Source organism: Amphiprion ocellaris, chromosome 18, assembly GCF_022539595.1.
Source record: "Amphiprion ocellaris isolate individual 3 ecotype Okinawa chromosome 18, ASM2253959v1, whole genome shotgun sequence".
Taxonomy (NCBI): domain Eukaryota; kingdom Metazoa; phylum Chordata; class Actinopteri; family Pomacentridae; genus Amphiprion; species Amphiprion ocellaris.
Window position 1 is genome coordinate 28,475,781 of NC_072783.1, and position 14,899 is coordinate 28,490,679.

Genomic DNA, 14,899 nt, shown 5'->3' on the forward strand with positions numbered 1-14,899 from the left:
CACATTAAAAAGGTTTGTATCTGTAGATTCCCATCATGTATTGCAGAGTGTGAAACACACAACCAGTGATTCAAACATTTTATTCTCACAATTTGGTTCCACATGCAAAAAAGGACCATTAGGGCTGAACGGCATATTTATATACATAAGCACTCCTCCACTTCCATCACTTGTGAGTCTATCATTTCTGACTTGGTGTTAATCATTAAAAACATTGGAAACTGCTGTTTTAAAACCATCTCCAGGCATTTCATTACACCTCTTGGCACCTTTCTCTTCCTATTTTACATCATGTACGTGTTATCATACTTATCACACACTGTATTACTACCTGTGTCTGCACTGCACCATTTCTAATGTATTCTCTCAGGGATGAGTTCCAAACTGAAATTGGATTGACTTCTCACTGATTTTGGAGAAGAAATATATAGGAATCTGTCGTATGATTTACAAAAAAAAGGGCTGTTATAGTAACAGAAAATCAGGCATTCTTAAGCAATATTCTGCATCAGAAGAATACATCAGTTGAAGTAACCTCCAAGTAAACAGATTGCACGTAGGAGCAAAGAATTTGCGCTTATTAAAATCTCGTGCAAAAAATGTGGCTAAAATATGCTAAATATAATTGATTTTACAGTTCTCTTTCAATATGTACACATCGTCTCACAACTTGAAGTCCTGGCACCTGCAGGCTATCATCCTGCTGATCATGATGCCGAGTTCTCAGAGCCGTTCGACTTTTATGTAATGCTTCAGTAAATATAACAATAAATCAATAATCATTAACCCTTACATACTGTTCAGTTCTAATTTGAATCATTTTCACATTTAAGAGAAGTAAAATAAAAATGTTTTCATTTTAAAAAGAGATTAAAACACTGTACATTAATGCAGACATGTAGAAGAGGTAAAAGTCTCATGAGTGTGCAGTCACTCAGTGCAGGGGCAGTCTGGTGAATGCAGAGGTGGATGTCCAGGCTGACGCAGGATGGTTACTTTCACCTACAAATAGATAAAACTTTTAGCTAAACCGCATGCACGCATATAAACATAAATCATCCACCTTGATAACATGTCTGTGTCTCGGCATTTGTGTGTAAATGTACCTCATTCTTTAGCAACCTGCTGAGGTATATGTTGAACTCCTCCAAGCTGCTGGCATGCAGGTCATTAATAGCCAGAATTTGATCTCCTTTGTGGAACAGGCAAACGGTCTTCGGCTGCCCCGTCCATCCAGACACACTGTCACACACATACGTATGTTTAGATACACACTGTAGCAGAAATCATCGCAATCTTGAGTTTTCATAGTCTCCTATAACTTTCAGTTTTCTTTCTGGAACATTACAAATATACATTCAAAAGTTTGAGGTCACATCGAAATGTTACATGGCCTGTACAGATAATGTATGTTGTAGGCTCAACACGAAAAAGAGCCTTACAGCTACTGCTGCATCAACAAAGTCTTAATATAGTCAAATACTGTATTACAGAAAGAGCCAAAATAATAATATTAACTCAGTTTATACCATATTAGCATGAGAAAAGGCCTAATTGTTACAAATGGTGCATGCTTAGTCACAAAATCTGTGTACGTTTTATCTGCATTTCAAAGGGCTTAAGAATTTTGTGCATTTCAACTAATTAATGCAGTTACTAAATCCCAGCATGAATACATAAACTTGCACACAATGCGGCTGAATGGTCTAAATCATCCAGTAAAACTGATCAGACAGCTGCTGCAGCAACAGCATGAAGCCTGATTCAGAGTTACGATTTTTCTCAACAGCAAAAAGAGCAAGTAAGGACATTTCGACCGGCTGAGCCAGATGTGTACTGTGGATTTAAACAATGCGAGTCTGCATTTGTACCCATATGTTCCTTTTCAGATGAGCCTTTTCAGATACATATCTGAATGACAGTCAGACATAGGCAACTTATATAATTATAGAGTCCTACTTTTTTTGACGAACATACCTTGGCCTCCCGTCCACTTCTGTTACTGAAAGGTGTTTTTTCAAATCTGCCTGCTTCACCTCAATATCTCTCTCCATGGTTTCCAGGCTTGAAAGAAAAATAAAAGACAACAAAACCTTCATTTTATTTTGAAAAGAAGGGGAGAAATACATAAAAACCTCCCTTTCAGCACAGTTTAAATAGTATATTAGCCTAACTGTTCTCATAGAATTTAAAGTGAATAAATTCTCAGAGAATAACATAGAATTCTGGTAGGAAAATACTGAAGTTTTGACTCTCTGGATTAAATTACAATTCTCAGGATATGGTCAGCAAAAGCACAAAAGCACACCAGTTTGTTGTTATTATTGTTTCCATTCTCTATTACACAAAGCTGCGTGTCTGCACAGACAAGGTCTTCCAATTTCTTTGGATGACTCTTTTCAATTCTGGCAGCAAAGTGGTTTAATGTTGGGCTACTGCTTATTATAAATTGGCTATTTTTATGCCACCCTCAGCTTGCAAGGACCTCCAGAAACGACTCCAACCGGTCGGGCAGCATGTCAGCGTCAGTGAGAGCATTCCTCTTTTATTGAGTCATGCTAAATGCTGCGATGTCTTTTTTTATTTGTTCTCTGTCACCATTACAAAGCTGTTTGACTGGCAATAGAGCAGACGGTGCCCCAGTGGGGGTTTCAAATGTCTCCTCGTGGTGTTTACAAGTAGAAGAACTGTTGAATGAGGGTGCTCATGTCTCACTCTTGACTCTCTGATTATCAAATCCCACATAAAATGTCCTTTTCTGTGGTGCAGTCAGTGTGTTTAATTAGAAAAAAACCCAACCCAAATTCAAATGAAGTTCCCAGGGTAATGTCTTTGACTGAGGGTCAGAAGATTGCAGCTAATCTCACCACTCAGCGGAGCTGTGTTTCTCCAGTGTGAACCCACTTCTTGTCTCCAGCATCGCAACGGGGGAGGTGGCACCGTTGTCACTGGAGCTGCTGCTGAAATCTGAAGGCGGCGGAGTTTGTTCTCTGTAAAACCAAGAAACAGCACGAGGGATTGTAACATCTGATCTCTGTCAGTTAATAGTTGCTGGTGTATTCTTGATTGATGTCTAACAAAAGACCACGAGACAGCTCCAAGACACAGAGGGAATAAATTACAAAGAGGATGTCATGTATCACGTAACGCTTTTTGCTAAATATACACACAAAAGCTGAAAAATGATACAACGGAAGAAAACCATCTGAATCTGAACACCCTGTGGTGGGATGAATCACAGGCAGACAGCGAGTAACAACAGATTTTGGCACTTTTATAAAAGCCTTAGGTGGACAGAAGTCCTCAACTGCCCTTTTGGCAGATAGTGACACCAATAAACGAAGGGTTGATGGAAGGTCAAGAACATTGTACATGCCCAAAACTCAAACAAGTTACTTTCAGTTACACAAAAAGGGGATCAAATGTCTTGAGATTAATCAAAATAGTTCAAAAAAGCAGCACGAATAATTCCCAAATCAGCGCAGAGGCACTGGAGGAATTCTAATTAAGAGGCACTTTACAAAGGAGTCCTTTGACCCATATGCCAAATGCAGCGTAGAAGATGCTGTTCCGAGTGGCAGCACAGCAGTTGGCCACACTTGGCCGGAAATCAAACATCAAATAGTGTGAAATGAAGAACCACAGCACAGTTTGCATCGTAGCAGATTTAATAAAGCAGACAGCAGCAGGAGATGGTAACAGAAAAGGTGAAACAGACCAGAACAAGTGATCATCTGTTGATTAATGCGATGCTTTTGGTAAACATGAAGGCCGAACTGAAGGGCTAAACCCTGGTCTTCTTAGGAAACAGAGTGCTACATAGATTGAGAGTCAGATTTACACACCTAAAACTGCTGGCATTGCAGCCTTAATGCTTCAAGATAGTTCCCTTAAGCAACTCCAGGAAGCAGAACAAGCAAAAACTGTTCTAAGCTTTGATGCATTAAAATCAAGTTATTCGTGAATGATTTAAACATGATAAAGCTATAAAAACTGCTTTAATTTACTTTTTAATGCGCATTAAATTGAGCCAATGTAAGTTTTAGAAAAAAGGAATAGCACATTATTCCTCCTCACAAATGTAAAGTTGATTCGGAATCAATTTCTAAACATGCAAAACTTTTGCAGCTACTGCACAAAGCCAGTAATTTACGGAGGCTAATGTTAACAAATGTTATATATAGTAAAGGTAATAGCTGCCCTTTGTAGCAAAAGTTATGTAATTTCACTTTAAATATTTAATACAGTATTCTGCATGGATACAAAACATACAGCACAGCAGAGTGTAAGGTTCTGATAAATAAATAAATGCAGCTAACATGTAATTATTCAATCAGTTACATCTGAGCTGTGAGACTGAGTTTATAGAAGATCTTCATCAGAAATCTGCATCACAACACACATGTCCATGGTCCAACTATATTACAAACAATACAGATGAGCAGTGAAACATACAGCACTAAGATATGATTTGTCTGGCCAAGCACACAAGTTGCTAAACAGGCTCTGAGGTGCAGCCTTTTTTTAGATTCTTCCCTGGTCCGGAGTGTGTCAACACTTCTGTTGTTGTGAATTATTTGAGCCAATGAGGCTTGTTGATTGAGCTATTTCTGTATCTAGGGCACTGACAAAACATGTTGCAAAGAGCTGCACAGAGAGCAAAGAGGCAGCGACACCAAAGGCAAAATGAAAAAGTCAACTGTAGACACAGGACCATCAAAAAAACAATTAATCTGAGATCTACCTGTCTTCAGACGCTTTTTCCTCTGGAGGCAGGGACAGTGGAAAAACCTGGGCCTTGCTTTCTTCATAGACCCGAAAGACAGACCTCATAATGGTGCTGGTGTTATGTTCCTCGACTTTATGGTCCCTGGAAGCAATTGGCACAAAAAACATTAATCAGAACTCACTTATCACTATTACTAACCATGATTTCATTTGTATTCCGGTCAGCTGTCATTCTATAATTTAATGAAAACTTACACTTCCTCAGCTACTCCTTCATCGTAGATAGGTGTCATTGTTTCATATCTACAAGAGACAAACAGACAGCATTACATCCTGTAGCACTCAAGACCACAATCCCAGCATGCATCACTGGAACAAAACTGAGTGGGTGTGAAGTTTTGCATTTGTGGGACAAAAAAAAAAACAAACAATATTTAATACTCACAGTGAGTCCTCGCTGTTTTCTGTGACCTTAGTCACATCATATAGGAAAGAAAAAATGGGTAAAAATGACTAGTATATTTTAATACTTGCATTTGATGCTTTGTTATATGATAATATTTTGAATATCTGTTTAAGGTGTCACCTTGTACACTGGCGATTCAAAGAAAGATCTCGGATAGTCATAGACTGATTCTGAATTCACAGGCGCAGATGCACGTCTTTTGTTATAATCTTCTTCCTGCCAGCAAACCAAAAAGCAAAACCACATTTGGTAAAATAATTCTCAAATTCATTGGGCTAATATTACGTATTGGTTGCAAATAGTCAAGTGAAGATGTTGTACCTTTGATTTTTCCACATCATTATCCAAAGCATCTGAAGATGGATCAGACATGGAGCGTAATTTCAGGGCTGGCTAAAAAAAAACCCACACATATGTATTAAAACACCTACATTTATGTGGTGGTTGTTAGCTTTCTTTGTAGAGAAATGCCACAATTCCAAGAAAGATGTACAGTGCATGTGTTATTTTCAGCCCATTCGTGTCAGTGTCCCTGGGTCGGACCTGCTAGTTAAACTCCTAGCTGTAAACTAGTTTAGAAAAAGTGATCTTACAGGGATCCAGGAAGAAAAAGGGGGAAAAAAACATTATTCGGACATTTTACTAAAACTGATCCAAATTTCACTAGTATAACAAAGGTGTCATAGGTTCATTTGAGTTGCTATCTCAAGAGACTTCATCATTCTTCAGTTCACCATTCAGAGTAATATCACAAAACAAAAAAAATACTGAAGCTCCAAAGCTTTCACATTGAGTTATGTTTGACTAAAAACACACACAGCAAAACTTAACATGCAGAAATATAGAGGGGATTGCAGTAACAGCATTTATTTCTAAAATCTCTGTACATGCATTTGCAGTTGGAGAAAAAAGTAAGAACATGGTTCCACACTTGGAATGAAAAGAATCCCCTCAACAAAGAGCAAAAAATTCACCCAAAGCAATGTGGAGGCTGATTGATTTGAGCTGAATCAGTATCAGGTTTACACCAAATCCATGCAGAGTTTCACTGCCAACATCGTCAACCAACCTTTTCAAGCACAGCGGGTGAACTCTTTTTCCGCATTATGGGTTTTGATATTACCTAGCAAAAACAGGGAGATAGAAAACCTCTCGATAAGCACAGTTAATAGATGACCGGCTAAAGGATTCGGTGGTTGCTTGCTGGATTTGCCAGGGACACTGAGGGAATTTTGACTGAGAGTCAAGCGCTGGGAAAATGGAAGCAGTGTTATTAAAGTGCATGTTCTAGATTTCCAGTGTCAGTTAAAGACAAAAAAAGCAACTTATTAGCTGATAAAGCTTTGTTTTGAGTAATAAGTTAGATAGAAACATGAACATTAGGAGTTAAAGGAATTGTTTGACATTTGCAAAGTATTTTAATTTGCTTTCTTTTCCAGAAAATGTACAGTAATAGTCTCTGGTAGTCTGCTTAGCTTAGCAGGCTGGAAACACGGGGAAACAGCTGGCATGGCTCTGATAAAAAGGTAAAAAATCCTGATTTACAGGGTTAGCCTGGGGCATTGCGCTCCCAACCAAGAAATACTTTGACAGATGATAGATAAACTGTCTCGCATTTTGTTTTTTTTACAGATCTCTTAAACAAGATATGGGTTTTGTTTAATTATTGAATTTTATATGTGCTGCTAGGTGGATTTTTTTCCCCATTGATCATAGATAGATTAGCTGTTTCCAGTCTTTCTGATCAGCTAGCAAATCTACAAGTCACCTAAATGAGAGTGGTACTGATCTTCTCATCAAACTCTTGCTTGTATATTTTACAAAATGTCAAACTTACAGTTTTCAGTGAACAGATGATTAATACAGAATGGCCTTCAAATATTCACCTCGATTGTCATCGGCTTCTGTGTCAGATCCTGCAGACGAAAGGCAGAGAAATAATTCTTAAGTGACAGTAAGCATACGAGAAAGATACAAAAAAAATAAAGCAACCAAGAAGTAAAATCTTAATGTACCTCTGTACTGAGAAATTTATGTGGACGGTTTTTCAGGGCTTCAAACAGAACAGAGAACCAGCCGTCCACATCATCGCTAGAGAAAATAAAGAGGCCACTTAAAAAGGTCATTTTTAGACTTGGCAAATTACGGTTCCTGCATTTAATTTAAAATTCAATAACCAAACTGAAACCAAAAGCGGAAATAGTAACATTTAACACAATTTTCAAGAGCAAAGCCATTATTGAATGATCGGCTCTTACTAACAGGGAGAGCAGCAGCATAATTTCTTTTTTGATTGTTTGCACTCCCAGAATAGTAAATGATTCAAAGGGCAGCAGGACGGGTTTTATGAGGAGCTGTGAAAGTGTCAGTGGAGGCCTTAAGACGAGGACTGGTCTACCCAGCTGTGACCTGAATCCAGGTAACACCATAACTGACTTTCAAAATAAAATATTCTAGGATTGATAAGCAGCTTTTACAGACTTTCTTTAATGCCAATTATTGCTTGTCTGCAGACAAAAAGACATTCCTGTGTCTGTTCCCACTGTGGTATGTTCAATGTTTTTACAGTAGAGTGTAGTAAAATGCATGAAAGTTGGTACTAGAGCCATAAATTCCGTCTCAGCTTTATGCCACCAGCAAAAGACCACTCGACGGACCTGTTTTCTCCGACAAGAAAGTACTCCCGATTTGCAGCCCTGATGTACAGCACACAGGACGGGGAGCACTTGAAGCTCTTCTGGATCCAAGCCCATCTATGGTGATGCTGAGGGCTCATGTGTAACAGTGAGATTCTGATAGAAAAACGCAAAGACAGACACTGATAAGAATATTTTGAGGTTAGAGGCAACAAACAAAACAAACTCCTAGATTTGCATCACACCACTGAAGGACTATTGAAATGTTTCTGTTGGTAGAACTAATTCAGCGATACAAAAGAGAAAAGAAACGTGAGAGAAAATTAAAGAAAATAGCATGTAGGTTTATATTCTTCGTGATTTTTATGCTAAAAGGTGATGTGCATTTGTCAGAACACACCTCGACAAGTCAATGTTTCCGAGTGGATGGTGCTTCTCCTCTGGACTCTTGAAGTACATGAGGTGACATTGTTGCTCAGTGGTTTTGAACAGGACAAAATAACGCTTCTTCCATGATGTCTGCACAATGAGATTAATAAGAAATAAAATAAGAAAGGCAAAATCTGTGAAGACCTAGGATGTATTGCACCCACTGGATCAAGTCTGTCACCTCTGTCGTCAACCGTTTTTGGGGAGGCGACTTAAACAAGTATCCAGATCTTATTTCTTTCACATCTGTGACTTGTTTGTAGAACACTGTATTTCCGCCTGAGCCTGAGGGCAAAAGAAAAGTCTATTGTTCAGGGATCATTGCTTGTGTGCTTGCTTTATTTAGAGAATGGACAACTTTAGTTTCCTGTTGTTGCTATTAGGGAAAAACAACCAAGGATTTAGGACTGAAGACTAAAGAAGGAAATTACACTTTTTTTAAAATAAAAAAACAAAAAACTATTAATATGTGTGTTAACATGTTGGTTTATTTGCACATTCCAGTGATCTTTGTCAAATGTGTCTTTTGCATCTTGACGAGAATGACTGTAAAAACAGGTTTTCTGATACACTGTAAGCGGTTTCAAAATAAGGCTAAAAATAGAAGTCAGTAAATACAGTACAAACAGTGAATAAAGTCAGATTTCTAGATGCAATACCTGTGCGCTTCTGGTTCTTTTGCATTGTGACACCACACCTGAACAAAAACAACAAAGGAAACTATCAGTCCGTGTCATTGAAAAACAATGTAAAAATAGTTAACCTTTTCAACAAAAGATGTTAAAAATAGACTCATTTACTCGCTCTGTAAAAGCAAAAACATACATCAGGGGTCTGTTCACATACAAAAGCCATGTTAAAGTGCAAGACGGCTTTTTAAAAGAACATATTCTTGTATTTTAACACTAAAAAATAATGACTACACTTGATATTGGTCATCTACTTTGTATGAAATAAGTATGTAAGGAAATAAGATTAAAAAAGTCAATAGCAAGTATGAACAAAAGTAAAATTCAAAATTAAACACTCACTCCCTCTTCGGTGCACATGCCACATTACAGACAACATAATAGGGAAAACTAATCAACACGTATAAAAGAAAAGAAAATATTCTTACCTGTGGAGCACCTGTTCAGATCCTGCTCACCTCGCTGTCTGTGACAATAATGTGGCTGCATGAGGAAGCTGGATGTTTTCTTGTGCCTGACAAACAGTGACAAGATTTTCATAATAGGAACTGGAGTTTCAGGTTCCTTGCTTCAATCTTCTCTTAAGGTCCTCCTGTCTTGTTGTTATTACTCAGAAGGCATGCAGGGTTCCTTGGGATCCTTTTTCCTTTACAAAAAAATCAGAAAATAATTTTTTTCACATGCTAAAATGACAGTTTTACAGTCATAATTAGAAATGATTTTCATGGTTTATCTAAATCAGAAGGAAGACACATGCACTAGTTTTAGCCTCCAACAAGTTGACGGGTGGGTGAAGAACATTAAAAAAATCAAAAACATTCATGCACAAAAGCTCTACAAAAATGGATTATGTTGTATTTAATTTGCTGTGGCCCTACATGCTCTGTGAGAATGCGATTTGAAATTAAAACGCAGCACAAAAGAAAGTGACTGATGACAACATTTTGACGTGCACTGATCTACAGCTGGATGTGTCATTAAAAGTGATGACTGTAACTGGCAAGCCGACATAACAAAGGAGGTGATCGCAGTTTTCAAGGAGAGGTCAGAGTTTGGACAGAAGTCAGAAACAAAATAGAGGCATACCACATTAACATGGAATTAAATGTTGATCTGAACCACATAGCTGTCTGTGTGTTAGTAAATAATGTCATCAGTGAGTATCATGCAGCTGCAGCAGTCTTCAGAAATTTCAAAATTGATGGCAGAACTGTAGAAAAAAAACCTCACTAGTATGACCTGATACACACTGGACAGGATTTTTAAAAAGCAAATCTTAACACATATAACACGCCTGTAATAGTTGTCTTCCTATGAAGGTATAATTCACAACATGACACTGTTACTGCACTATATTGTGATTCATCACCTGTTTTTACACCAGCATCAAATGCATCAATAAACACATATATGTGGCTGCAACTGTTTCATAGTGTTCCAAACCATTCATGAAGTGCTTCATAAAAGCTAATTGAAGGTGGAAGGCTGGATCGGGGTAAAATGAAATGTTCCAAAACAAATGTCTCTACAGCAGCTGCACTGGCCATCCCTGATTAAGAAATGATCTTGTAAATGGGCAGCAGAGTGATCGCAGCGCTCAGATAGAGGACAAGGCCCTGCTGTGCTGCTCTTCTTCCATGTCCTCTGATTAGAAATGTGTCAGGAGGAGGAGACAGGTTCGATTTTTGGGGTATTCTATATGCCGCGATGTTAACATGCCTGTTATTTGTCATTAGATGTAAAGGAGTCAGCTGCGTTTGATGTCCCCATGCTCGTGCGTGGGAACTATTTGTAAAGAGGTCCCGGGTCATGACAAGCATTTTAAACAGGCACCAGCAGTGGTACTAATTTAACTTCCTCGGGGCAGAGCTGCAACTCACAAAAATCACTGCATTGTCTGTGAGCTTCAAAACACCATTCAGACTCCTTCAGAAGCGCATGTGGGTCACAAACACACACACATACATACATCAAGGTCAGTGCCAGGCTGGTATTTATAGACCTCTTATGGGCTTCATGTTTAGTAGGACATGAAATAACTCTTCCACAAGGCTGATGATTTGCCCGATCTGTGACCTCTCTCTGCCTAAAGCCTCATTTTCTTCCTCTTGTCTCCTAAGTTTAGATTCATATTCTCATCTTAATATAACAAGACACATGGTGGCAAGAGCAGCAGCACAGTGGAGGCACATTTCCACCCTGTTCTCCCCCCTCCCTGTCAACAAAGCCTTCACATCTACGGGCCTATAAAAGCCCTTGTGGTCGAGCTGTCACTGCTTAGTGGAGTTTAATCTGCACTTCTGCAAACAAAATGAACAGTAAGGCAGACTTTAAGGCCGCGAGCAAAGTAAGCACTTCCACTTTGGTTGCTTTTCAAGAGGAAAAATCCGCGACACTGTTGATGACTTGCCGCCCTTTAGTTTTTACTTCTTTTTACCTGCAGTGCTGTTTCGTTTGATTTCCCTCATGTCTTCAAAGGAAAAGCTCCTGAAACATCAGCAGCACTTGCAGAGACAAAGAGATGCCATCGCCTACAGGATGAAGAAACTGGCAGCTAAGCAGGTGGAGATCACTGTAAGTCTGTTCCACTGTTTGACTTGCATGTGTTTGGCTGTCAGTAGAAATACAAAGGACACCTGACAGTAGTTTCTTAGTTGACTTCTCACTGTTGCTGGTATTAGCCTGCAGGCTTAATCACACATGCTGGGAGCGCACGGTGCACGTTTTGACTTTGAAAGGTTAGTGAGGAGACCAGCAGTGATTCTGGTCCATGTCGTTACGTCAGTTTTACTGTCTGGAAACAAGGTGTTCCAAAACATCCCAGGGCTCACTGTCATATTACTCAAATCACAATGCCTGGCCTGAAGAGATAGAATTTGTCGGATCATGCTTTTTCTTTTTTTTTTCATTCTTCAGTGGCTTGTTTTCTTGATTGCAGCTGACTAAGTGGAGTCTGTCCTTGTTCTGCTGTTGCACATTCACCTGAAGGTTAAATAAGTTAAGGATTTTGAAATGCACTTTCGTATATCTGTTCACTTTTGTAATCCTCCTAGCTTACCATTTTTCTGTGCAGATCCATCAACTAAACACTTTGTTTCCCCACAAATAATAGCTTGTTTTTGCTTACTGTTTGCTCTAGATGATATGAGTAGTAAATTAACAACTGGGTGTTGGGGCATAATAATTAATCTCCATCTTTTTTAATAAATAATTGCTTAGCTTAACATTTCGAGCAAAAATATCAAACATTTCCTCATTCCAGCTCAGTTTTTCTTCACCGAATGTGATAACTGTGGTTTTGAACTTCTGAAAAGAGCCTCCTCTTCCCTGAACAACATCCATCCAAAAGCATCATGTTACAGCTAACATTCTCACCCCTCATTGTCTTCTGACTTCAGAAAAAGACCGAGACGGTGAAGGAGAAAATCAGGAAGAAGTACGAGGACATGAAGCGGGTTTTGGATGAGGATCTTCGGATCACGCTGACCCAGCTGGACACAGAACATGAGGCCGCAGAGAGGCTGGTGGAGGAGAAGATAGAGGACTGCTACCACCTCACACTGGAACTGGACCAGGAACTGGCTAAGATTAGCACTGAGGTGAAAACACAAGAAAGTGACATCCAGGTAAACACAATTGTGATTGCAGCTCATTGGACATATTGAATTTTAGTGCATGTCTCAAGCTGTTTTGTCATTAAAAGAACCCTAACAAAATAATTTTTTGCACCTTTTACAGAATGCAGAAACAGAAAAGAGGTATGTTGACATTGCTGGAACTACTTCCCGCTCTTTGTCTGAGGGACGTGTGCGGGATCAGGGAGTTACAGTCAATGCTATAACAGACCTGAGTGCATCAGTATCAGTCACACATACCAAACATTTTATCTTGCAAGAAGCGAGAAACAAGAGTGCGGAAAGTACCTGGAAATTCAAGTGCAAATATATTTCCCAAGTATCTAGTTCACTGTACTTACCGCTCATAGTCAGTTTTTACTTGCTGAAAATAAACAATTATACTTCCTTATCCAGCTGATTATCTCAGCTGATTAACTAACGTCTTTTAGTTTAAAAAGACTCAGGATAAAATTTCATTATGATTCTTGTTTGTTACACAGTTATTGTGATTAGTATTTGTTCTTCCACATTATATTAGCATTAGCAGAAATGTATTTATTTATATGTCCTGTAATTTAAACAGTAACTTTATTGACAGGAATGTTTGGAGCTCTGTGAATCTCTCTTCTTTCTTTTGCTTGAAATCAGAATATCTGAGATGTTGAAACAAACCGACCCTGACCTGATTCAGACGGATGAGTTCAAGAACGAACAACTGCTGAGTCTTACTATTAATCTGCTGCTGTTCATCAGATCCCAGGTCCCTGTCACCAAGAAGCTGTTTCAGAGCTGTGAGTTCAACCAAAAACACAGACACATTATAGGTTACAGTTGCTGTCAAACAGGACATGATCTTCATGGTTTGTCTGGTCTTGCACAGATGCAGCAGATGTCATCCTTGACGCTGACACTGCCCACCCCAAGCTGATCATCTCTCCCAAAGGCGATTCAGCTACATACACAGAAACCTGGCAGGACGTCCGAGAGATCCCCTCTCGCTTTGACAACACCCTGAACGTAATCAGCCAGGAAGGCTTCAGTGAAGGCCGTCACTACTGGGAGGTTGAGGTGAGCGGGAAGACCTACTGGGAGCTGGGCCTCACCTATCCCAGCATCCCACGCCAGGGCCACGAGGAGGAGAGCTGGCTGGGCCGAGGCAAGGAGTCATGGTGTGTGGAATACTTTAATGGAGACTACACTGCGTGGCATAATGGTGTTCAGCATGAGCTGCCTCTGCTGGCAGGAAGACAGTTCGCCCGTATCGGGGTGTACTGCAGCTTCCCTGGGGGTCTGGTGTGCTTCCTGGGAGCCGACACCATGACGCCCCTCCACTGCTTCTGTGCAGGGACCTTCACTGACATCCTGCATCAAGCTCTGTGCCCTGGGCACGACAATGAAGGCACAAACTGGAAGTCCCTTAAAATCTGTGATGCTTCCCGCTCGGCTCCTGTTCTCTGACGGAGCAGAAGGAAGGAGTGTGTCTAAACGGGGGGGCATCAGCCGCCTCATCTGACATTCTTAAGTCCTGACACAGCCTCGGCTCTGGATGCTGAGCGCGTTAGGCAAGTCTAAATTTGCTTGAGGGAAATTTTAAAGCGTCTCTATTTTAGAGTCACAGGTCATGTAGTTCGGTTGCAGACTTTCCTTTATAGTGAATACGCCAAACTTAACATGCAGACTTGAGCGCTATCAAAATATAGCATGGTGGTTATTTTTAAATGTTTATTCTTACTGCTGTGATTAACCAACATATAGAGATGAAAAACTGCAAAAAACAGATGTAAGAATGGCACAGAGAAATGTATAGCGTAACACTGAATTAATTATTTGGGTTTATCTGTCATTAACACTAATAACAAATCCCACGAAAAGACAATTAAGCCACCTTAGCCTGTCTGGCAACATTTCTCAACTATCTTTCTGTCTGTGGTTCTCAGCCTCAAGCCAATCTTTACAAAGCACATTTTTATTTTCACTCTTAAAAAATGCTAAGTCATCACCAAAAACAATTGGCTGTAGTAGTTTTTATTAGATGTTACAAAAACATGGCTAAATTGTGCATGTGCTGGGATCTATTTTTTGCCGTGGATTGGTACACAACTGGTGCTAGTGGCTGTTCATGGCAGCAGGTCAATGTGCAATATGTGGAAAAATGATGCATAATAATGTGCCTGTGATTGTGGTAATAAAGGAATAAATGTAATCAAGAGACAAGTAAAGAATATCATGAGCCTAATCTTTAAAGTGTAAAGAGTAAGAAGAAGTTTTTTGACCATGTAACGCATGAATTCATCAAATTTAAACCAAACACTGAGTATAACTTAGGAAAATATT

The 14,899-nt window shown here is 39.4% G+C and overlaps 2 protein-coding genes across 3 annotated transcripts; one reads left to right on the forward strand and one right to left on the reverse strand.

The window, feature by feature from the left end:
- Nucleotides 1-66: 66 nt before the first annotated feature.
- LOC111567304 (pleckstrin homology domain-containing family S member 1) lies at nt 67-9,483 on the reverse strand. Of its 2 annotated transcripts, XM_055004208.1 has the most exons (17): nt 9,377-9,483; nt 8,919-8,956; nt 8,441-8,544; nt 8,231-8,349; nt 7,852-7,986; nt 7,210-7,285; nt 7,081-7,110; nt 6,264-6,317; nt 5,516-5,587; nt 5,315-5,410; nt 5,174-5,199; nt 4,984-5,031; nt 4,745-4,870; nt 2,868-2,990; nt 1,978-2,064; nt 1,107-1,242; nt 67-1,002 (listed from the first exon to the last, which is right to left on the reverse strand). In XM_055004208.1, the coding sequence occupies exons 2-17, from the start codon at nt 8,941-8,943 to the stop codon at nt 931-933; spliced, it is 1,329 nt and encodes a 442-aa protein (XP_054860183.1). In that variant the 5' UTR covers nt 8,944-8,956; nt 9,377-9,483; the 3' UTR covers nt 67-930. The 2 variants fall into 2 exon arrangements, with proteins under 2 accessions (XP_054860183.1, XP_023124082.2); XM_023268314.3 differs by lacking the exon at nt 6,264-6,317.
- A 1,635-nt stretch (nt 9,484-11,118) lies between these two features.
- si:ch211-28p3.4 (E3 ubiquitin-protein ligase TRIM39) lies at nt 11,119-14,787 on the forward strand. Its single transcript, XM_035947260.2, has 6 exons — nt 11,119-11,295; nt 11,427-11,522; nt 12,347-12,574; nt 12,687-12,706; nt 13,214-13,356; nt 13,446-14,787. The coding sequence occupies exons 1-6, from the start codon at nt 11,260-11,262 to the stop codon at nt 14,021-14,023; spliced, it is 1,101 nt and encodes a 366-aa protein (XP_035803153.2). The 5' UTR covers nt 11,119-11,259; the 3' UTR covers nt 14,024-14,787.
- The last annotated feature ends 112 nt before the right edge of the window (nt 14,788-14,899 follow it).

Excerpts from the sequence above, each read along its gene's own strand:
- LOC111567304 (XM_055004208.1), bottom strand. The coding sequence starts at position 8,943 with ATGCAAAAGAACCAGAAGCGCACAG. Across the intron at positions 8,545-8,918 it reads AAAGAACCAGAAGCGCACAG|GCTCAGGCGGAAATACAGTG; the intron begins GTATTGCATCTA and ends TTTTGCCCTCAG. Across the intron at positions 5,411-5,515 it reads ATGATGTGGAAAAATCAAAG|GAAGAAGATTATAACAAAAG; the intron begins GTACAACATCTT and ends GTTTGCTGGCAG.
- si:ch211-28p3.4 (XM_035947260.2), top strand. The coding sequence starts at position 11,260 with ATGAACAGTAAGGCAGACTTTAAGGCCGCGAGCAAA. Across the intron at positions 12,575-12,686 it reads CACAAGAAAGTGACATCCAG|AATGCAGAAACAGAAAAGAG; the intron begins GTAAACACAATT and ends CACCTTTTACAG. Across the intron at positions 13,357-13,445 it reads CAAGAAGCTGTTTCAGAGCT|ATGCAGCAGATGTCATCCTT; the intron begins GTGAGTTCAACC and ends GGTCTTGCACAG.